The sequence below is a fragment of the Mustela putorius genome, unplaced genomic scaffold (genome assembly GCF_011764305.1).
Source record: "Mustela putorius furo isolate JIRA1106 unplaced genomic scaffold, ASM1176430v1.1 tig00003858_pilon_pilon_pilon, whole genome shotgun sequence".
Lineage (NCBI taxonomy): Eukaryota > Metazoa > Chordata > Mammalia > Carnivora > Mustelidae > Mustela > Mustela putorius.
This window is the reverse complement of record NW_025422010.1, coordinates 45,670,757-45,693,424: the sequence shown is the minus strand read 5'-3', so window position 1 is coordinate 45,693,424 and position 22,668 is coordinate 45,670,757. Positions and strand designations below refer to the sequence as shown.

At 38.6% G+C, this 22,668-nt stretch overlaps 1 protein-coding gene across 3 annotated transcripts in view; it reads right to left on the bottom strand.

Moving 5' to 3' along the window:
* Positions 1–22,668, bottom strand: part of DCC (DCC netrin 1 receptor) — a 1,143,668-nt gene that overhangs the window by 49,954 nt on the left and 1,071,046 nt on the right. For all 3 annotated transcript variants that reach the window (XM_045065635.1, XM_045065634.1, XM_045065636.1), the window contains exons 23-25: positions 21,499–21,661; positions 12,487–12,713; positions 8,231–8,347 (exon numbers count right to left, since the gene is read on the bottom strand). In XM_045065635.1, coding sequence (XP_044921570.1) covers positions 8,231–8,347; positions 12,487–12,713; positions 21,499–21,661 — 507 coding nt within the window. The remainder of the gene's footprint in view (positions 1–8,230; positions 8,348–12,486; positions 12,714–21,498; positions 21,662–22,668) is intronic.

Here is a 22,668-nt window from a genome sequence, read left to right as displayed (position 1 = left end):
GAAATAAGTCAGCCAGAGAAAAACAAATACCATATGGTTTTACTCCCAAGTGGAATTTAAGAAGCAAAACAGGTGAACATTGGAGAAAAGAAGGAAAAATAAAATAATATGAAAACAGACGGAGGCAAACCAACTGAGGGTTTATAGGAAACAAACTGAGGGTTGCTGGAGGGGAGGTGTGTGGAATGATGGGGTAACGGGGTGACGGGCATTAAGGAGGGCACTTGAAGTAATGAGCACTGGGTGTTACATGCAACTGATGAATCACTAAATTCTACCTCTGAAACTAATAATGCAGTCTATGTTAATTAAATTGAATTTAAATTAAAAAGTAAAAAAAAAAATCTTTGTTCTCTGAACAGTGACATTGGTATATTAAAGCATTCATTAAAATTGGTTTTCTGATATGAAATAAAAGACATAAAAAGAAAAAGATTGTCCTCTCCCTTACTCTTTTATTATTTTTTTAAAGATTTTATTTATTTACTTGTCTCAGAGAGAGAGCACAAGCAGAGGAAGGGGAGGGGCAGAGGAAGAGGGAGAATCAGGCTCCCTGTTGAGCAGGGAGCCTGATGCAGAACTTGATCCCAGGACCCTGGGATCATGACCTGAACCAAAGGCAGATGCTTAATCAACTGAGCCACCCAGACACCCTTAAATGGTAGGTTTTAACTCAAATTTGAACCTGAGGGAAATGTGATGCTAAGATTTTTGAGATTAGACAGGAAAATTCTTTCCTGGCAGGGGAAAATAACTGAAATTATGATTATAAAACAAAATCTAAGTTGGTAGAATTACCAAATTTTTGTTCTGTCCTTCATGAGCTAAGGGAAGTCCTCATTTATTTAGACCTAGTCAGCCCGGATATGACGTGTGATGTGGAAGTGACGAGACCACTGTCCTCACAGGGTGGCCATGAGGATGTACCGAGATCAGAGGGAGGACACTATGAGCAGGGGACTTGGAAACCTTTAGTGGATCCTACAGCCTTGCTCCCTTCTGTCTTACCCTTTTCAACTGAGATTTTCTTCGACAAGTTACAGCTAGAAGTCTGGAAATCTGAAATAGTAAACACTTAAGTGTACATGTTGATACCATGAGTATAAGACAGAAGATGAGACCACAGGAAAGGGAGCCTCTGATCTGGGTCTGAAGGAATCCTTTGAGATGAGCTTGAGTCACCACACTGGACCCTTTTCTGCAGATCCCTGACTTTCTCAAGACACGCTTTAGTCTTTTATAAGTTACCCCAGGCTGCCCAAAAGACTTACTCAGATGAGAAAGGCCTTGGTATAAAAGATGTGGTATTTTGTTGTAGAAATGTCTAAGACATTAGGAATTAGAAAAGAATTAGGTGACACAAACCTTAAAAAGCAAGGTATTCTTATTTTTCATACTGCTCTAGGAAGCTTTTCCAAAAGCTATGATTGTATTTCTTTTGTACTCCACCACCCAAAATTTTTTTACCTTTACCCGTTCTTCATCAGAAATATTCTGATTATTTATGTATCTCTGATAAACCATTTTTTTGCCTTGCAAAATCCTCCCTAAAAACACAATTGCATACTCATAAGCTCATAAGATATGAGCTTAAAAGCCATATCTTGACTTTGTCTGCACTATCCTATTGACCTGCTGATTTTGCTAATCCAGTGGAATTACCAATCAATTAATTTTATTTAATAAGTCATTAGCTTATGGAACTATGAAGAAACCACCTCTGGGTTTTCAACTGTCATTCATTAACAACTGCTCTGCAAATCCATTGACACAGCACTGTGGGACCTAGAGAGGAACATAAAAATACTACCTCCTGCAGAAACTCATAGTAAGAAGAAGAATGAAGTATGCCATTCAAGAGTCAAAGAACAAATACTGTTCTTAATAATGTAATGATCAAATTATTATTTGGAGTCACAAACATATTAGACAATGACCTCATTTCTAACGCAAATTTAAATGAGCTTTTAACTTTCTCTTTCTTGCCACTGCTCCCATGGTTCTGAATAGTTGCAAACTTGTATGTGTTGGTGTTTACAATGGTCCTAGAACAGTTGTTTGCACTCATTATTCCTAAGAAAAGCACTCTTGGTCAGATATGGGCATTCACAGGGCCTGCAGGGTGATGGAATGATTGCCCAGTTCTAGAATCTATTAAGCAGGGACCAGTTTTAGGATACTGGCTTCTAACACCATGAATCCAAGGCTCATACGAGACTTCTGACTTAGAAGCAAATGTTTCAGAGGTTACAAGTATCCTCATATGTGGGTACAAATGGCCTTCTGGTAGCATGATGCCTCAAGCCAACAAAACTGGTTTTTAAAATCTGCTTTTTCTCATGCAGCTTTATTTCACTTCTTAATAGCTTCTCCAACCCATCGTTTGAGTTTTGCAATCAAGTGACTAAAGCAGATGGTGGGAATGGGGCGGGGGGAGAAAGAGTTGGCTCCAGAAAGTAAATGCTCCAGAAAGCCCCAAACCAGTAGTCATAAGCAGTTCCTAAGCTATCAAAAAAGAAAAACTGTATGCCTTCCTTTGCCTCAGTCTTTTTACTAGATGCTTCAGGCCACTTTTTTGAGACTTCTTTTTTCCTTTAAGATCTGATATTATATTTTCCCCCTCAAAGATGTAGGGGAAAAAAAATGAAATTCAAGAAAATTCTGCCTAATAAACTCTCATACATTAAATTATCAGAATTCTTTTTAACTCTTGTGATCTTAAAGGCCATCTTCTTCAATCAAAATCTCTCCTACTTCTGATTCCCCTCCTCTCCTCCGGCATTTTCCACAAGAAAACACAAGTTGAAAATGGAAAGAGGATCGAAGGTTGAACAAATACGTATGTTCCATCAAGTAATAAAATACTAGAAATGTAAGTAAATCTACATCTTTCCAGAAATGGCTCTTAGCCAAAAAAGTTGCTCACCCAGGATTATACCCCATTTCTTGTGGGAGATTGGGGGGTAGCCTGCATCAATATCCAGACAAAGATTGGAGACAAAGTCCAGAAGCCTCCTTTGGGACAACTCTGAAGGACGATCCATCAGTAGAACAACCTGTGGGGTCAGCTGAAGTCCCCCTTAAAGGGCACCACCAATTCCATTTCTCCCTCCTCCCAATCCTGCATCCTTTACCCTCTCAGGTATTATTCCAGAAAGCACTTGCTAATAAATTGCCTGATTTGAAATTCTGTCTCAGAGTCTGATTCCTGGAAACCGAGCATCTGACCCTTATATAGCCGTTACAAATTCAGGAAAGTTAGATCTGATTCTCCTGATTTCTTATAAGTAATTTCATATGTAGTATAATTCTTCTGTCCATTGTAAAAATAGTCAGTCTTTGCCACCATTTTACAACAAAGTGCACTGGATCCTAAAATCAAAATACCTGGGTTCTCTTGCCTGTGTTCTGAGCTGGTATGCTTCACAAGCATTAGCTTATTTAACTGTGAAATGTGTTTAGGGGTAAGAAGTCACATATGCCACATCATGTTTTCAACCAATAAGTTAACATTATCATAGACAAATACACAGATTTTTGCACTCCAATGAAATTAAAGACATTTCCCCACGGATCTGAAAAAAACGAAAAACCACTTCAGATAGTCTATATTTGATCTGCTAATTTAGAGTTTATAGAGCATGATGAGAAATGTCAAGGAAGAGAGGAAAAATAGTCTTACAAAACTAATGATTCTTAAGTGGAACAGCAAACATCTTCATACACGTGACTAGAAATCAGCATGGCGCTATGATGTGGTTTATATAAGACTTGATAAATCTAAAGAACCGCAAGTGGGGCCATCAGAAAATGCATCTTCTATTCTGCATGAAATCATTGCTCTGCCAAGATAGAGATCTACAATTTGTTCAGCAGAACTATCTAAAGCCCATTCTTCATGTCAGTTGCAAAGAGCTTATTTTATTTATCAGAAAGCTGAAGAATTTATTTTAAAATCAACTTTGATTATACGTTGAAGTAATTTCCTTTCATTAGATCAAGTTTTGCCAACACAGAGCTTGGAGATGACAAAGAATATAATGTGACAAAGTTATTTCAAAAGATGTATTTTCTATCAATTCTTCATTTCTTATTGGAGTTTTATTTAAGTATAATATATGTACTGGAAACCTGGAATATCCAAAGTAGTGCTCAGTGATTTTTAAAAGAAAAATGCCTTGTGACCATATCCAGGGGATGAAACAGAACATTATCAGATGTTCTATCTGATATCTATCTATCTGTCTATCTATCTGTTCTCTTCCGGTCACTCACTAATCACTTCCCATCAAGAGTAACTCCTCTTCAGAATTCTAACGCCATAGATCATTTTGCCAGTTTTTAAATTTTTCATAAGTTGAATCACACAGATATGTTAAGTTTCTGTCTTACAACCTATTGTTTGTAGCATTTTAGTTCATTGAATGATGCATGGCACCCCACTGTGTGAATATGTTACAGTGTAATAAAGATGTGACATGAGAAGAAGGACTGCACACACATTCTTGTATGTGACTTTTGATGAACATAGTATGTTTTTCTGCTGGGTAGATGCCCAAGAGCAAAATAGGTATAAGAACAGGGTCGCTGGGTTACAAAGTCCTTGAACATTTTGCAAAGCTATTTAACTGTTTGAAATAATATGCCCATAATATATGATAATTTTAAAAAATAACAGCAAAATTAATTGCTGGTCATTTTAGGGCCCCCATTCATGTAGAGTAAGACTCTAGGAATAAGAAAAGGTTTGTCATTTTAGGTAAGAAAATAGAGCAGCCCAGAGCTCCAGGTAACAACATAAGGCAGCACAGTGAGGTAGCCAGATCAAGACCAGGTTTTGGGTTCATACTCTCAGAATCTTAGTTTGCCTGTTTGTAAACTGGAGGTGCTATTGTCAAAAAAACCTATTGTTAAAAAAAAAAAAAAGGATACAAATAATACAAGGCATTCAAGGCATCCTTATACTTGAGAAAGCAGTATTAATAGAAGTTCAGAGGTTGCCCAGTTATCTCCTGGTGAGTCAGTAAGCTATACGAGTCTTTGTTTGCTGTCTGCAAAATCAGGATAATCTTACCACATGATAATATTATGAGGACTTAATGAAATAGTAATTAGCAAGGTGTTTAGCAAGTGAATAATATTCAGAAATTCTCAATATTTGTTAGATTTCATTTCATTTTTTCTACTTTCTAAGCTCATTATTTCATTTCCTATTTAATGAAAATAATTTTAATTGCCCTTAATATATCATAAAATCTTATTAGAAGATCATCTAACTGTAACCAATTAAAAAAAAGTTCCCTAAACTTGTGTGTTACAAATATAAGGCATTCTTATAAAGCATTTACTTATTCATTCAGTCATTTGACAGATATTTAGCAAGCACCAATTTTGTGCTAGTATTGAGCTATACAATGTATGAATGTGAAGATGAATTAGATACATTCCTTCCCTATCATGAAGTAATTCACAATCTGTTAGAAGAGGAAAGATTTGGACTTGAATACCTAAGCATATGAGGCAGCACTATCTATAATCAATGCCACAAATGCAGTGGAAAGAAATGTTATTCAAACATGAGCAAGGAAGCCATCATTTCTGGATACAACATTCAGAAGAAAGAATTTATGAGAGCATCACTTTGAGAGTGATGCATACAACTTTGTTAGATAGAGAGCCAAGGAATCATTCCAAAAGGAGAGCAATGTTCAGAGGGAAAAAAAAAAAAAACAAGAAAGGCAATTGTATTTATGGACTGGCAATTAGTCTAGCCTGACAGGAGTCTCAGATACATCTGTATATCTTTCTATATCTATCTATCTATCTATTATCTATCTATCCATCCATCCATCCATTCAACCATACATACATACATCCAAGCATCCATCCATCCAACCGTCCATCCGTCCATCCATCCATCCATCCATCCATGTAGGCATAGCAACAGGAAACTAGAAATGTAGTTTCAGATGTGAGATGCTCAGTGGTTTGTGGATGTTTTTTTTCTTGACAGACAATGGGGAGCCTTTGCAAAAATGTATGGAATGAATGCAGTATTTAAGTTGTTTTAGTAAGACGTCTAAGAAGCAGGATACATAGCCGTCTGGAAGATGTTAGAAAGGCCTAAAACTCATTATGAAGCTGTTTGACAATTCAGATGTGAGGTCATGAAGAAGAGATGAAGAAGAGAATTAATATTTGACTCTGGGGAATAGGAAGGTAGCCAGGGATTGAAAAGACATTGTGGAAGAAAAATCAAATCAATAATTTATGGGAACTTACTGGATAAGGAAGTTATACATGGGACATAAAGGTCCATGGAAGATTTTTTTTTTTTTAATTTGAGTATAATTGACACATGAAACACAATGATTTTTAAGAAGAAAGCTACAGAAGATTAGCACATACAGAACTTTGTTATAAGAGGAGAGTAGTTGGAGGGTTACAGTGCCTCTTTATGTAGTAAAAGGAATGAAAGAAGGACAATGGCTTCACAGAGTACTACAGCCGGGAGCTTCGTGATTAGCAGCTCAGAACTCTGAAGCCAGACTTTCTGAGTCCAAATTCTGGTTCTGCCACTTAGTTGCTGCATGACTAAAAGCTAGGTACTTCAAGTTTCTAAGCCTCAGTTGTCTTATTAGTGAAATAGGCACAATAATTATATCAACCCATGAGTTGAACAGTTGGAACTCATTACAAGTTCCATAAACATTTTTGTACTCATGAGAGTAAGACTGAGAGCTCTATTAGAGCATGGAGGAAACATGGTATCTAGTAAAGTAGAAAGCAGCAGCTACGAATTCATTCACTTAATTTGTCTCCACTGGAGCCTGCCAATTGTGCCAGGCTCTGTCCTGAGCATTGAGGATATGAGGTGTGTTTTTTTGTTTGTTTTTTTTGTTTTAAGATTTTATATATTTATTTGAGAGATAGGGTGTGTGTGTGAGAGAGAGATCACTAGCAGGGAGAAGGGGTAGAGAGAGAAGCAGACACTCCGTTGAGCAGAGACCCTGATACAGGACTCAATCCCAGGACCCTGGGATCATGACCTGAGCCGAAGGTAGACACTTAACCAACCGAGCCACCCAGGGTCCCCAAAGATATGAGGTGATCAAAGAAGCAAAATCTCTACTCTCATAGACTTTACAATATGGGGAACACATAATAAATAAGCAAACACAAAAATGCAAGCATGATGGTCATCCACATTAATAAAGAAAAATTAAGCAGAATAAATAGAACAGAGAGTGACCCAAAATGCTGTGTGAGACAATGATCAGGGAAGACCTGTGGTGGTGGCCATTGAACACAACTTGAATGAAATTAAGAAAAAGCCATGTAAATACCTATGAAAAGAAATTCCAGGGAAAGAGAACAGCAAGTGAGTTTGAATGTGTGCTATGTCCAAAGAACAGGGAGGAAGGCTATGAGGCTGAAATGGATTAGAGTAGTAGCAGGAGATGGAGTGAGGGGTGTGTCCAGAAGTTTTATCACATGGGGCCTGTAGGACATGGTAAAATCATGGATTTCATTCTAAATATGATGGGAAGTTAAGAGGAGTGACATGATCTGATTCACACATTGTAAGGCTGTTCTGTAGATAACTTACTATAGGGGAAAGAACTAAAGAAAAGAGACTAGTTACAAGCTTAGAGCTATAGTTTAAAATCTGAAATAGTTGGTGGTGGCATAGTTGAGGACAGAGCAGTAGAGATGGGAAGGTTGGATTTGGGACAGGTGTTGTAAGCGAGAACTATAAGATTGGTGATTGGTGTGCCTGGGTGGCTCAGTGGGTTAAAGCCTCTGCTTTAACCCCGGTCATGATCCCAGTGTCCTAGGATCGAGCCCCACATCGGGCTGTCTGCTTAGCAGGGAGCCTGCTTGCCCCTCTCTCTCTGCCTGCCTCTCTGCCTACTTGTGATCTCTGTCTGTCAAATAAATAAATAAAATCTTTAAAAAAAAAGATTGATGATAGATTTAATTTGGGATGTGATGAAATTTGGATAAAAGAGCATGAAACTATAGTTTTGAACAAAAATAAATGGATGAACCGTAGTACCCTTTATTGAAATAGGGAAAACAGAAGGAGGATCAAATTAGGAGGCAGAGAAAGGGAATTATGAAAAGCAAGATTTCCTTTCTAAAACTCTAAATATTTTTGATAATTCAATACAGAAAAGATGAAAACAGAAAACACTATTTCTTCCTTGTGGTACCAATCTTTACCCACCAGGATTGTTGGACTGGGCATCCATAGGAATCATAAGCTTGGCCCGAGTGGCTCGTCGTGCAGCCAGTGACCTTTCCAGAGTGGACATGGAGCTCCCTGCTTCTTCAGTGTCTTGACCTACAGGAAAAACAATATTCCTGAGAGACACACCTTCTTCAATGTTGCGATACTTTACATAATTTCTACTAGGCACCCCGATGCCTTTTTCATTTTATTGAGGTTTTAAATAGTTATATCTACTTTCTTGGTCACCCAATCAGTATAGTCTCATTGCGCAAACATTAATAAAATTTACCATAACCCCGTTATTCAGAAAGAACCATTATACATGTTTTGTTCTGTATAAGATTTGCCTATGTGTTTAAATGTGAAAGTCCAAAGGCAGATATTACCATGCCTATTTTGCTCTTAAGTGGCATTTCATCATACATCCTATTTTGTTATCATTTTAGGAAAATACTAAGAACATCTTTCTCTGTCAAGTCAGTTTTATAACATTTATTTATTTATTTTAAACCACTCATACTTCTATATTCAAGAGCAACACCCATTTTATTTTATTTATTTAGTTTTATTTTTTTAAGTACACTGGATGCCCGATGTGGGGCTTGAAGTTGTGACCCCATGATCAAGAGTCACATGCTCTACTGACTGAGCCAGCCAGGTGTCCCAGTTTTATCATTTTTAACAGTTCCATAGATACCTTGTTGTATGAATATACCACAGTTTATGCAACTAGTACTTAAGGCCCAAAGGCATTATATCTTATGATAAAAACACAGGGAATGAACTATATTTTTCAAAAGTAAGGCTAGGTATATTTATATAAATTTATCATGATTCCATAAAATACCACACAATAGAATCACTAAAAATAATAAGAAATATATGTGTAGATTTAAAATGTTAGCAAAAGTATATGTTGAAAACAATAAAACTGAAGTTCTGAAGAGCACCATATGTGCCCATTTGTGTAACACACACATAAAAGCCTGTGGTGTATATACACATTTCTGTGTATGTGCATCTGTATATAAACAGATGTATCTGTACATAATATATGTACATATGTTCTATATCTGTACATAATGCATATGTATATAGGTGTGTTTATGTGTCTCTATAAATGTGTGTCCATATATATCTGTATAGAAAGGTTACAAACAAAATTCTCAACCTTGCTGTCCTTTCGTGAAAGGGATAAGGAATTTGGGGTCGGTGAAAAGGCAAACACCCTTTTTGTTCCTTTGGGTATTATTTTTCACAACTTCTTGTACTATTTTCTTTCTTCTAAAATTACATAAATGTATTCTTTTTTGGTTAAAATAGTAGTTAATAAAATTCAAAATTTAAAATAATGTTGGGGGAAATTTCTACACAGCCATGATAAAGACAATTGCCTAGATCTGAATCTGTCCACACATCCTCCAAAGAATGACCAAAAAGACAATAAAACTACACAAATTATACACCTAAGGCACAACTGAAAGAGAGAGAATGCAACAAATTTTGAATCACCTGAAAGTACAGAAATAAATATTATTTTCTAGCCAAGATATAACTTCAGTTGCTGCCATAAAGTGTTTGTGGGAAGTTAAATATTTGAGAAAACCATACAAAAAAGAGAAGAGGGAACTAAACCTCCTAAGATTACCTAAAATCATGTACAAAAAAAGAAAGTCAACGCCAAATGTAAAATATTTTTAAAGTTTCCTAGTAGATAAGAGCACTTAAGAGTATACTATTCATTGACATGGAGTTTTGTTCTTTTAACCAGGAGAGTGTAGAGAACGCTTGTTATAATGTAAAATATACCCAGCAGGATTTTGAGTGCTGCTTTTCCTTTTACTATAGAGTAGGTCCTCAAATAAAAACAGACAGGCAAAAGCATCATTCTAAAGACAATGGCCATTGTGAATATTACTCAGCCATCAGAAAGGATGAATACTCAACATTTGCATCAACATGGATGGGACTGGAGATTATGCTGAGTGAAACAAGTCAAGCAGAGAAAGTCAATTTTCAAGTGGTTTCACTTATTTGTGGAATATAAGGAATAGCATGGAGGACATTAGGAGAAAGAAAGGAACAGTGAAGGGGTGGAAACTGGAAGGCGAGATGAACCATGAGAGACTGTGGACTCCGAGACACAAACTGAGGGTTTTAGAGGGGAGAGGTGTGGGGGGATGGGTGAGCCTCGTGGTTGGTATTAAGGAGGGCACGTATTGAATGGAGGGCTGGATGTTACATGTAAACAATGAATCTTGGAACACTACATCAAAATTTAATGATGTTTTGTATGGTGACTAACATAACACAATAAAAAAAAGAAAACAGCCATTGTTTGGAGTTAAGATTCTCCCAGGACTTATTAAATGATCAAAAGTAGTCTGGCTGTCCCAAAATGTCATTTCAGTGTATAAAAGATAAAGGGAAATGCAAAGAAGGAGAAATTCTAGAAATAATTGGTAAAACCTTCTGAGGGCTGAGAGGCAGTATTATCCCTTCCACTGGGAGGCTGTCCTTCTGGTGCCCTCTAGAAACCAAAACAGTCAGAATAAGCATCTGTAAAGGGTGGAGGTTCTTGCAAAAAATGTCCAACTTTCATTCATTCTCCAGGTATTAGTCTGCTCAAGCGGCAGGCTTGCTGGTCTACCCTGCGTCTATTTAAACAGAGGAAGAAGTTATTAAAGAGAGCAAGACTGAAACAGGGCCAGGATTGGAATACAGGCTCTCTCATTTGGCCCAGGTCAGGTGGGCACTTGAAAAGTTGCTCAAGCTTGAGTCATCTTCCTGGAATTCACTCAAATGCAGCTGACCCAGCAGGGGATAGTGAGGTTGACACAGTTATATACCAGTAGGAGTGGGTTAAGCCCTGATTTGACATCTCACAACATGTAATCCCACAGGGTCTCATAAAGAATTCATACTTGCTTGCGTTTCACAAGAGAGAATTTGGATGTCACATGAGGACAGCCCATGTGCACAAAAAGCATCACCAAACTTCAAACTATCTTTTCTCTCCTCCCTCTCTGCCTTTCCCCTCTTCATCTCCCCTCCCCATCCTCCTATACAGCTGGGAGGATCAGATGGATGGGAGAAATGAATTAAGGGGTTTCTGAAACAGACTGTGCCCCCTCCTCTGCCCCACCCCCCCCCACTCCCTTTCCTTCAAGGTGCTGGAGGCTTTAAACAACAAATTATGACCCCAGTCCTCAGAGCCAAAGGTGAGCTGGCCATAAGGGAAGAAGAAACTTTAATTTCAATTGCATATCACAATTTTTAATAGAGCTAGAAGGTAGTTTAACCACTGAAAATGATGGAAGAGTTAGGGAATCTGCTTGAGATATTTTTTAAGAGCTAGAAAAAGAACACTCAACAATGATTGAAAATCAGTAAGTGAATTCCTTGTTTAAATAACTCTAAGCTAAAAAAGTCTAGTAAACCAGTTACACATTCAAATAACGAAAATATTTAATTCAGTTTAAAAACAACAGCTACTCATTCTGCAAACACATCATGAGTAGATCAAGAGGTTGTGTGTGTGTGTGTTGAAAAGAGATGATTTTTAAAATACAAGAATCAATAGAAAATGAACTCTCTTACAACCACTTTCTAGATTTCTTGTTTGTTTGGTTATTTTTTTGCATATGGATTGTTCTACACCTAATCATCAAAGAGTAGGCTTTTCCATTGTGGTCACTTTGTATATCAGCATAGCCTGCACATAGACTCCACCAAGGCAGGCTAGTGATCATAAAATGTGATTGCATGGGGATGAACGTTGATTGTCACAGTCAAGGCCAAAGTAACAGAAGAATCAATGTGCTCATATGCCATATGTTCCTAATATGATTTTTTTTAATGCAAAGATTGAGAGCAAATTTAAAATCAACTTATAGTTATCCATAGACATAGGGAATTAAAAAAATGTAAAACAGCTTAAATTTTTCTTTGACAAATCTTTCATTCAAGATTTAACAAAAAGCAATAAATTCATTTGGCTTTCACATTTCAGTATTTCCCAAGTGTACCACCTGTTACCTCTTAAAAGTTTTAAGAGGCACTGCAATTATAAAAGGCAGGTAATAGGATGTTGGAAAAGAAACTAGGTAACCAAATTTACATCAGGTTATTTTAACTACTGGTAAATGACCCGCAGATTGAAGGGAAGGATGACCCCACCAAAAAGGGAGTGGAAAACTTCCCGTGGGGTTCAGAATGGAGGGCTTCTCCTGATGCCCCAGGAGAGTTACCTGAATGAGAGGTGCTTTTGCTGCCCAGCTGGGTTTCTGACTGGCTGTGGCTGACTGGTGTGAGGTCTTGGCAGCTTTGGATCGGGGAGTCCCTTCCTGCAGGATCAGCACCTGACGGCTTCTCGATATTTTTCATCTCCATTTCTTCATGGTGTATCCAAAGATCAGGGGGCCTGAGGTCCTTCTGGCTGCCCTTCCTCTTTCCAACACTGTGGGTGGCCCGCTTCCTATGGAACACAAAATTAGAAGGTGAGTGTGAGTGCGTCTATTCAATGGTCTTCGCTCTCTTTTCTCAGTCAATTCAAGTTAGAAGCAGAGAAGGATGTAAGAGTGTTCCCAGGAGGAAACCTATGAAATCTAAGAATTGGCAGGCGTGTCTTGGCTGCCTTTCCTCCTTTCCCCTGGAGCTTCACCCCATGATCCGAGCCGCGGTGCTAAATCCCCAAGGGCTCGGCTGCCTGCCAGAGAGTGCCTGACTCCCGCTTCACCAGCTACAAATTCTCACAGAAGGTGACAGTGGGTTAGATGGAGCCAGCTGCCAATCTTCAGAGCTAGTCATAAGGTACTTGACTGAAACATCTGTTTAGGAGATAAATGATGGAGTTGCTTTGAAGGGGCAAAGAGAAATAAAAAGGCCAGAATTTGTGCCGGCCAAGATTGGGGCTTAGAAGGAAGCCTATAGCTCAGCTGTATAATTTAATGTGCCATTTGAAGACAAAAGGTAATCTGAGGATATTCTAAGGAGAATAAAGCACTTGGGCCTCTGGATGCAAACACAGTAGGACCCATCCTTTGAAGAGAAAATACAGTTTAGAAGTAGGCTTCAAATATCTCTTATTTTCCTCAGTAAGAATTTAGCAACTGTAAGTTCATTTTTCAGTGGTGGTCTCTTTGGGGGGCTAGTGAGATACAAATGTCCCTACAGGCTAAGTCAAGTAGCATGATATTCCTGCTCACCGTTCTCTACACTAGGGGTCAGTAAACTATGGCCTGTAGACCAAATCTGCCCACGGCCTGATTTTGTAAATAAAATTTTATTGGAATCCTACTGAGCTCATTTGTTTTCACACTGTAGTATGTTGAGTAGCTGTAACAAAGACCCAGGTTTCCCGCATGTCTCACCAAACCTCAAATATTTACTACTTGCCTCTTTTCAGAAAGTTTTCAACCTCTGCTTTACAATTCCCCACTTTTTAAAATCTCCAACTGTAGCTTCTATTATTATTTTTTTTGGGGGGGGTTAATAGTATCTCTTCTAAGACAGAATTCAGATTGTTAAAATCTAACCTCTACAGAACCCCAGAGAAGTAACTTTTTCTTACTTCCTCACTCGCAAGGAACGGCATTTTGAGGATTAACTGTTTTCGTGGTTGCTCAATGGTCCAAAGAAAGCAGTCTGCAAAACCTCTGTAACGTGTACAAGGCCACTGCAAGGGGCTCTGTTTTCCCGTGCTGAAATGGACTTTCATGCATATGAGGCAATTAATGAATATTTAGTAGTGCGATCTGTTTTTTTTCGTTGTTGTTTTGTTTTACATTTTTGGGGTCTTTTTTGAAGCATGCTGAAGAGAGGAGACAACGTCAGACTTCATATTTATCGAGTAGTTTAGCGGAGAAATAATGCAGTATTTTCTGTTCTCATGTTTTCCCTACCATTACCTACCTTTTGCTGATTTCCCGGCAGCAGTACCACACTGACTCTAGACAATGGTCTGTAATAACCCTTAGATCATTTTCTTGAGTCTAAGATAATAACTCTCTGCTAACCATCCGTTTCCTGAATTCATTTCTTTCTACTTCACCTGCCCACAGGAAACAATCTGCAAATCACACACAGCTCTCTATGTAATCTACCCCTGGTAACTTCTAGAACAATTTAATGCCATTTTTGAACTTGGAGATTTCACCCTGTTATCTTTCAAACAAATCAAAATGCTAAGTAACTTTTTAATCCCAGTGCCTACAAGACTGCATACAGAGAAGTACCAGTTCCCATATCCAGGATAAGACAGCAAACCTTTTCATAATAACTCAATATTTCAATAGCCCGTGGGGGAAAACGTGTCAAATAATCTTGGAAACTAAAAATAAATTATGAATTTTCTCATTTACACACATGACTCATTCATTCATTCATTCATTCAGTCAGTCAGTCACCATAACCTCAGGATTAAGCTTCCCCAGATGTATTTTATTTAAAAATTCCAAACCTGACTGAGGGAGAGATTTTTTTGTATGTTGTGATATATAACCTCCACCTGGGAAAACAAAAATTATCATTCCCAATAAAATGCATACACATTTTTCTGATGGATGTTAATCAGATCAAGACCTTTCCTGAGAAGCAACTCATCCGCTCAGCTGTCAGTCAAGAATCTAAAGACTAAACAGATTTTATTTCCTTTTTGTATCTGTTCTATGAAACACCATCTACTCACTACTTTTGTTTTCTCTATAACATGTCTTCTCAAGAGAGAAATTTTTGACCTTGGAGAGGCCTCCCTTCCCTGCTGGTGGTAGCCTAGCTGCCCATCCAGCAGGTTGGTAATAAAACTGACATCTGCTCATAACTAAATTGCCTGAAATTTGTCTTAAAACCTGCAGGAACATTGTCATTCCAGCCTTCTGTCCATCTGCTGGTTCTCTGACATAATGACTGCTGCCCTTTATGGTCCCCTAAGCTCCTCTCTCCCACAAATTTCAGAATGCTCAAAATTTGTATGCAAATGAACCTGACCCAATGGATCCTGAAGTATGTATGGTCCCAGGACCAGCAACACCTGGGAACATGCTGGAAACGCACATTCCCGGTCTCCAGCCCAGATGAGAAGCTTACAGGTGTGGGAGGGAGCCTTGTGAGAGGGCGAGGCCCAGCAATCTGTGGTTTAACAGCCCTCAAGGGAAATCAGAGGCACCTGAAGTTTGAGAAACACTGTCTTAGTGAATTTGGCTCGTTTTTACTTTAAACTTAGTTTTTGTATTAGATATAGAATATCTATTAGATATAGAATATCTATCATATTTATCCCTCCCTATATGCATCTTTTCTCACAGGTACCAGTAAACTTTCAGCTTCCAAACACAGCTGTAGGATGCGAGGGTCTCTTCCTCCCCCATGAATTCTTGAATAAAGGCTCTGTGTTCACAGCATCATCAAGTGTTGATGGTTTTGTTCTCTCCACCTTATCTCTCTCCCTATTTCTCTCTCACCCCCTCTCTCTCATCTCTCTCATCCTACTTTTGTCCAGACTGCCTTCACAATCCTATTTAGTTCAAACTACTGACTCCAAAGATTTTCTGGACACGTCTCTTCTTCAGGAAGCCTTGCCGACTCTGTTAGGTCAGTGTAATCTTAGCATATCTAAATCACTTTCCTTGTCTCTTTCTTTGCCACTCATCTTGCATTGATTCCTGTCTGTCTTACAGAGCTGGCCAGATGCTCCCAGTTGTGAATTGGTTTCCTCACGAAACGGAGGAAATTCTGTTTCTTTCACTTGTCCATTGTTTTACATTTATTCATGTATTTACTTAGTGAACATTTACAGAATACTGAGTACGTATCAAGAAATTTGGTAAGCCCTAGGAATGCAAAGATAGGTGAGACATTGGGAGCTTAATGAATGAATGGAAAATGGCATGGCTACTGTGAATTTCTGCATTGTGGGAGGGAGGAGCAACCACAGGGACTGGCAGTTGGTAAAGCTGAAAAAGTGCAGGAACTAAATCATAGGGGGACTTGCCTCTAATAGAAACATTATTTTTAAAGATTTTATTTATTTATTTGACAGGCTCCCTGGGCTGAGCAGAGAGCCCAATGCGGGGGCCGATCCCAGGACCCTGAGATCATGACCTGAGCGGAAGGCATAGGCTTAACCCACTGAGCCACCCAGGCTCCCCTAACAGAAACATTTTTAATGATATCAGGAAGTTAGTAGAGGAACTGCAGAAAGATCTTTAGCTCAAGAGTTAACATTAATCAGATTTGTTACTTTGTATCATGCAGATAACATACTAAGCACATAGTAATTACTTGAATTAAATAATAAGAATTTTTCATTATCAACTTCAAAGGATTTTTTTTTTTTTGCAGGGTTCTCTGATTCTTGATTGTCCTCTATGTTTCTCACTTTGCACATAACCTATTACTTTAAGAGAAGTTTGTTTCCTTTTCACTTTTAATTAGGATATGAGGTAAAAACCAACATTGGGTTAGGATCCATTTCATTCAAGGCTGCACCCTTTGAAATTCTAAAATACTATCATCTCATAGATTCTTTTGCCACATTGTAATAAATTATTATTTTTTTTACATTGCAATAAGTTATTAAATTCCCTTCTGTGCTGAGGCATCCTCTGTTCAAGTTGTTGACAGGAGGCTGACAAATAGCTCTGTTCTAATTCTGCTGGTCAGATACACGTGTGCCCAAGATCTGCTAGGAGGTTGAAGCAAGGACACTTTGCCCCACTGGGGATTTACAAAAGATTTCAGAAAGGAAGAAGGCCTAAAGTGAGTGTGAAGAATGATGCAAATTAACAGGGGAAAAAACATATTGGGATGTATAAGTACCTGTCCTACTTCTTACATCCAAATCTCTGCCAAATGTTTTCAGCCTCCTAATTCTCTATAATGATTATTTTTATTCTACTAACTGCTATTAAAAGCAAAACAACAACAACAACAACAACCACAAAAACAAAAAACAGTTGTACCAGAATCCTAGGGAACATGCATTCTAGATACTCAAATAAATCTGCATTTTCTGTGGCGGAATTAAGCTATATTGAAGACCAAATGGGTTGCATCTGTGGACTGAAAACCAATTAAGATGTCAAAAATTTGAAAAATCAGTGAAAGTAACCAAACCTACAGTAGATTGCATTTAAGATTTTTAAATTATTTATTTATTTTTAAAGATTGTATTTATTTCTTTGACACAGAGAGAGAGTGAGCACAAAAACAGGGGGAGCAGCCGGCAGAAGGAGAGGGAGAAGCAGGCTTTCTGCTGAGCAAGGAGCCCGATGCAGTACTCAATTCCAGGACCCTGGGATCATGACTTGAGCCCAAGGCAGATGCTTAACTGACTGAGCGACCCAGGTGCCCCTCATTTAAGAGTTTAAAACATTTGACTCTCAGTAGTGGAGATAATTATTTTTGTCAAGATTTAAATGTAGACTAACATTTAAAATCTATAAATAGGAGGCTTAGTCAACTGGTGACTCTATCAAGTGAACCTTGAATTTTATTTACATATTTAAATTTAGTGTATTCAGACAAGTTGTTTATTATCTACCCAGGTAGCTGCCTTAGAAATGTGATAACCATGTGTCTTGGATTTCCAGGATATTCTCAATGTCAACTATTTTGTCTTTGGTATCTATAGAGAAATTCTAACTTATAGTGACACATGTTCTATATTTTGCCTAACAAAATGTTATTATTTTATTAAAAGGCACAGAACCCCTTTAATTTAAGCTTTCATAAACACATTTTTTTCTACATTATAATATTCTACTATAATTTCATTAATTCAAAATGTGAGAGGGGTGTGGGAGTCCACAATAGGTTTGAGACGAGGACCAAACCAGGCCCTGACTTGTGCTTCCTTTAAAGTCTGAATAACCTAACAAAAGGTTTAGGACATGAAAAGTTGAGTAACACTGAGAAAGGGTCTGTGCTATGTGTTGTGTGCTCACCTACGTGACTTCCCACATGCTTGCTAAACAAATGAGAACAATTTGGTTGGGGTCATAAGTTCGTGGCTGGTCCTTGCTGCCCTAGTACAGCCCATAAATCACTTTCAGGTTTACTGTATCAGTACAGAACAATTGTACTGGCATCAGCCATTAGGCATCACGAGGTCTGTTTATAGTTAATTGTGAAACTTATTATGGGAACTCGTGGTTGTTTAACTAGACACAGATGTATTGCTTCGCCTATTGTAATATCACTATATATTTGGCCTTAATGCTTTGAATAAACTTAGCACTGTTGGACATCCTCCTCAGTGCTCCTCCTGCCCCCATCTCTCTGCTTCTCGAGTTCTTTTCTTCATCCTCTTACCCTCACGTTCCTGGTCGATTTGTCGCGCTGGCCGCGACAGAAGGGATTCTCTTCAAAGTAGTAAAAAAAACTTAAGGTGGTAACTAAAAAGAAAGGCAAAATTATTTTTACTTCATATTAGTTTGAAGCTAAGTGCTACCATACAATTCTATAATTTGATAATAGTCCATGGGGAATTTCAGTGTTTTAAGATAGAGCAAATGATATAAGTATTTAGCCCTGTTTATCATTTCAGGAAACTAACATTCAGGGGTTAGGTCTTCCTTTAGGTTTAGTTAAATACCACTAATTTAATCCAAGAAGTGGAGAATTAGAATTAGAACTTGGGTTCTAACTTCCATTAGTTAATTTATATTATAAAAATAAGATCTTACCAACTGGAAAGTGAATCAATCAGATAACTACATCATTATTAAATAGATAAATTGCAGGATAAAATGTGTGGACACTAACTTGAATAAACTGTGTACTGATAGTACACAGAAGTATGTTTCAAATCCAGTGGGTATAATTCAAGAGCCCCAATACAACGCAAAGACAATTTACATTCTCTAGCACCAACAGATAAAGAGATATTGAAGGATCCCAGGAAGGTGTTTCTTATTTCACTTTATTAATTACATTAAACTCTCATTTTTCTGAGAGTTCTGTAAGGAACCTTATTTCTGTCTCAGATTGGAATTGATTTTGCTTTCATCTGCATCATTTAATTTGTTCTAAAAGGCTCAGTGGTGGTGGTATCAGGAGGAAGGATCCTCAGTCAAATCAAAGAAAGCTAAATTAAAACTCAGGAATATCCTGAAGGAGAAGAATTTTTCTTTTTTTCTTCTGTTAACACTACAAACAAAGAGGCTGAGATGAACGCCAATGGGTCTGTTACAGGAGAAAGATATATGAAGCAAAACTGTGAAAATATGCCGAGTAAATATTAAGAGACTTTGGGTGAAGGCTGAGGAAAAATCAAAGTGGCAGGAGCACAGAAGCTATAAATCCACTGTCTTTGGTTTCCAGTCATTCATGGAGTGATTTATTCTCTCATTCATTTCTTAATTTTAAAAACAAATCATACCCACGGCTCAGCCTTGACTCTTTCTAAATAAAACCCTCAAGCTCTTAACAAAATGCTTAGAGTGGGATTTAAGACAATTTAAGAGTTTCTCAAAATAGCATCAGATCCCACTGTTGCACTTTGAGAAGACTGGCATTTTCTCTCAGGAAGCAACGTGCTCAGGAACCCGATTCATCCGGTCGATGTAACCCTCCAACATTCTTCTCACAAGGATGAAAACGGAACAAACACAACACCCTGCTACATACAGATGGTTGAGTTAATTAAACTTAGTTTAGGGAACCCATCCCTGTTCTTAAAGCTCTCCTGAGGTAGGGCCAGTTTGGTTTCGATGCCCTCCCACTTCCGTGACTGTGAGTCTTTTTCAGCTCAGCCTGAGAGCCCGGCCCCACTGGTGTTCTACCATGCTACACCTGCACCACACCTTTCCTGGGGTAGCTCGACCGAGAGGCTCTTCCATGCCTTCCTCGCTTATAGTTTTCCTTTCTCCAGAGCCTCACTAAGTGTCCAGTGTGTGGAAGTTCTGTGGGTGATTAGGATTTCCCAGAATGCTAACACATGAGAGTCAGTTAAGCTCAGTGGGGCTGGTTTCTTGTCTAAGCACAAAGGGTTAGGACACTAGTGAGTACCAGCTGGAAGATGGTCAGGCTCATAAATGCAGCCAGATAGAAAACATGCCCTGCCACATACGTCAGTTAAGACTGCACTGACACTCCTACGTCCCGTTCTTCAGTCCGTACATCTTCCTGTATCCTATTTCTAAACGCTTTACTTCAAAAGTTGGAAGATATAATACAGATCAGCGAATGGGTCATAGGACTGTTTCAAAGAGAGAGAAACTAAGATATTAGCAAGGGAAGAGGAACAATTATTTGTTGGAGAATCTTTCTCTGACACAGTGTGTAGCATGTAGTTGTCAAACCAGCAATGGATGGGTCCATGCCTCGGGCTTTCAAGCCGGCACCATGCCTGAGGCCAAAGGGGGAAAAAAAAAATCAAGGGAAGAGCTTATTACAGCCAATTCAGTGAGAAAGTACAGCTGAAAGGGACATATCAGGCAAGATTTGAAAAGTGCTAGAGAGGCAGAGAGGCAGAGAGGCAGAGGATAACCAGGATATTATTGCTGATTCCCACAGCTAGCTGCCACAAGGTTAATATGCTGGTTATGGATGTTGCTGGAAGGGGATAAACTGAATTAAAGCCATCTTTCCATTCTAAACTTTGACTTCGATGTATCATCCTCTGCATGTGCTATAACCTAGAACTGCATAATATGAAAATATTTTTAAAACCTTCCAAAAGTTTAATTTCTGAGAATCAAGCACAGCCAGGAAATCCAAACTCTTCTGAATTTCTAGAATCTCTCTTCTATCCTAACTACTATCTCAAGCTAAACTCTCCACCGTATTGTAATGGTATTGAGTGTGGCAGTCATTCCTGCAACAAACATCGATTCAATGCCTAGAGTCTGCCTGCCAGAATGGGGAAATACTTTCAGAGGATCACACAACTCCAACATTTTATACGTAATTGTTCAGAGGGCCATGCATTGGGACCTGATGAAGTCCATTCTCTAAATGTTGCTAAAGGAACACCTGCCATCACCTGAAAGGAAGAATCTGGCCCAGAGAAGTAAAATCAAGCAGAAACGCCAAGTGGGTCTCCACATGGATGCTGTTATTAAGTCTTCAAGTCTGGCCCTCACTCCCTCAAGTTATGGACCTGGAATCAACAAAAGGCAACCTTTTGCTCAGGTCAGAGGATAAGGGAATGTGTGGTGAATTATGAAAGAACACACGAAGAGACTTGTCAAAAATTTAACTCGAGAAGGTGATAGGTCCAATGGTGACCTCTCTCCTCTTAGGAACCAGCTGTTACCTACTTTCTCTGCTGGGCTGAAGAGCGCCGGGTGCAAATCACGGCCACGATCACTACCACCAGCACTGTGATGACGCCAACGGTGATCACCGTGATCACAAGCAGGTTGCTGTTCTTCTGAGGAGTGACACTGCCATGTGGGGGATGCATCTGGCCAATGGGTGGCTCTGGGGAAAGACAGGCAAATGGAGATCAGATTTAGGGAGATGTGACAGCTTGGTGTTTAGCAAGCTGTTAAGGATGTGAAAGTCCCTATTGTTCTGGGCATTCCTGAAGCTGGGAATAAAAGCAGTGAAAAATGAGAGGAAAGAGCAGTTATCTACCTAAGATAAATGAAATATATGTCCACACAAAATCTCGCACAGAAACACTCATAGCATCGTGATTTAGAATAGCCAAAAGTGGAAACAACCCAAATGTCCGTTGACTGAAGAATGGAGAAACAAAATGGAGTTGTTCCATACAAGGGAGTATTACTCAGCTATAATAAGGAACCTATACGCGATACACACTACAACACGCATGTGCCTTAAAAAAGGTTATTCTATCGGAGAGAAGCCAGACACAAGAGCTCAATATTGTGATTCCCCTTATAGGAAATATCCACAATAGGCAAATCTATAGCTACAGAAAGTAGATTAGTGTTTCCCAGTGGATGGGAGGAGTGAATGGGAAAGGGCTGCGAATGGGTATAGGTTTTCCCCTGGGGGTACTGAAAATATTCTGGAATTAGATAGTGGTGCTTGTGGCACAAGCTTGTGGATATACTAAAGACGCCTGACTTGGTGCACTTTCAGAGGGTGAATTTATGGTATGTGAGTTCTATCTAAGTTATTTATTTAGTTATTTATTTTTAGAGAAGAATTAACCTACCATAGTAAGTAGAAAGTAGGGAGAGGAGGAAAAAGGCTACTTTGTACTGTGAATATTCCAGGGTGATGAGAATCAAGGAGTCTGTGCTTTATGAGAAAATACTTTTTATAAGATGATGTGAAAGACAAACTATTTGACACCAATCACGCACAATTTATTTCCATTTTTGTTTTTAAAGAAACTATTCATAAAACACATTTAATTTTCAACCTGTTAAGAATGTATTAATCCAGGGCGCCTGGGTGGCTCAATGGGTTAAAGCCTCTGCCTTTGGCTCAGGTCATGATGCCAGGGTCCTGGG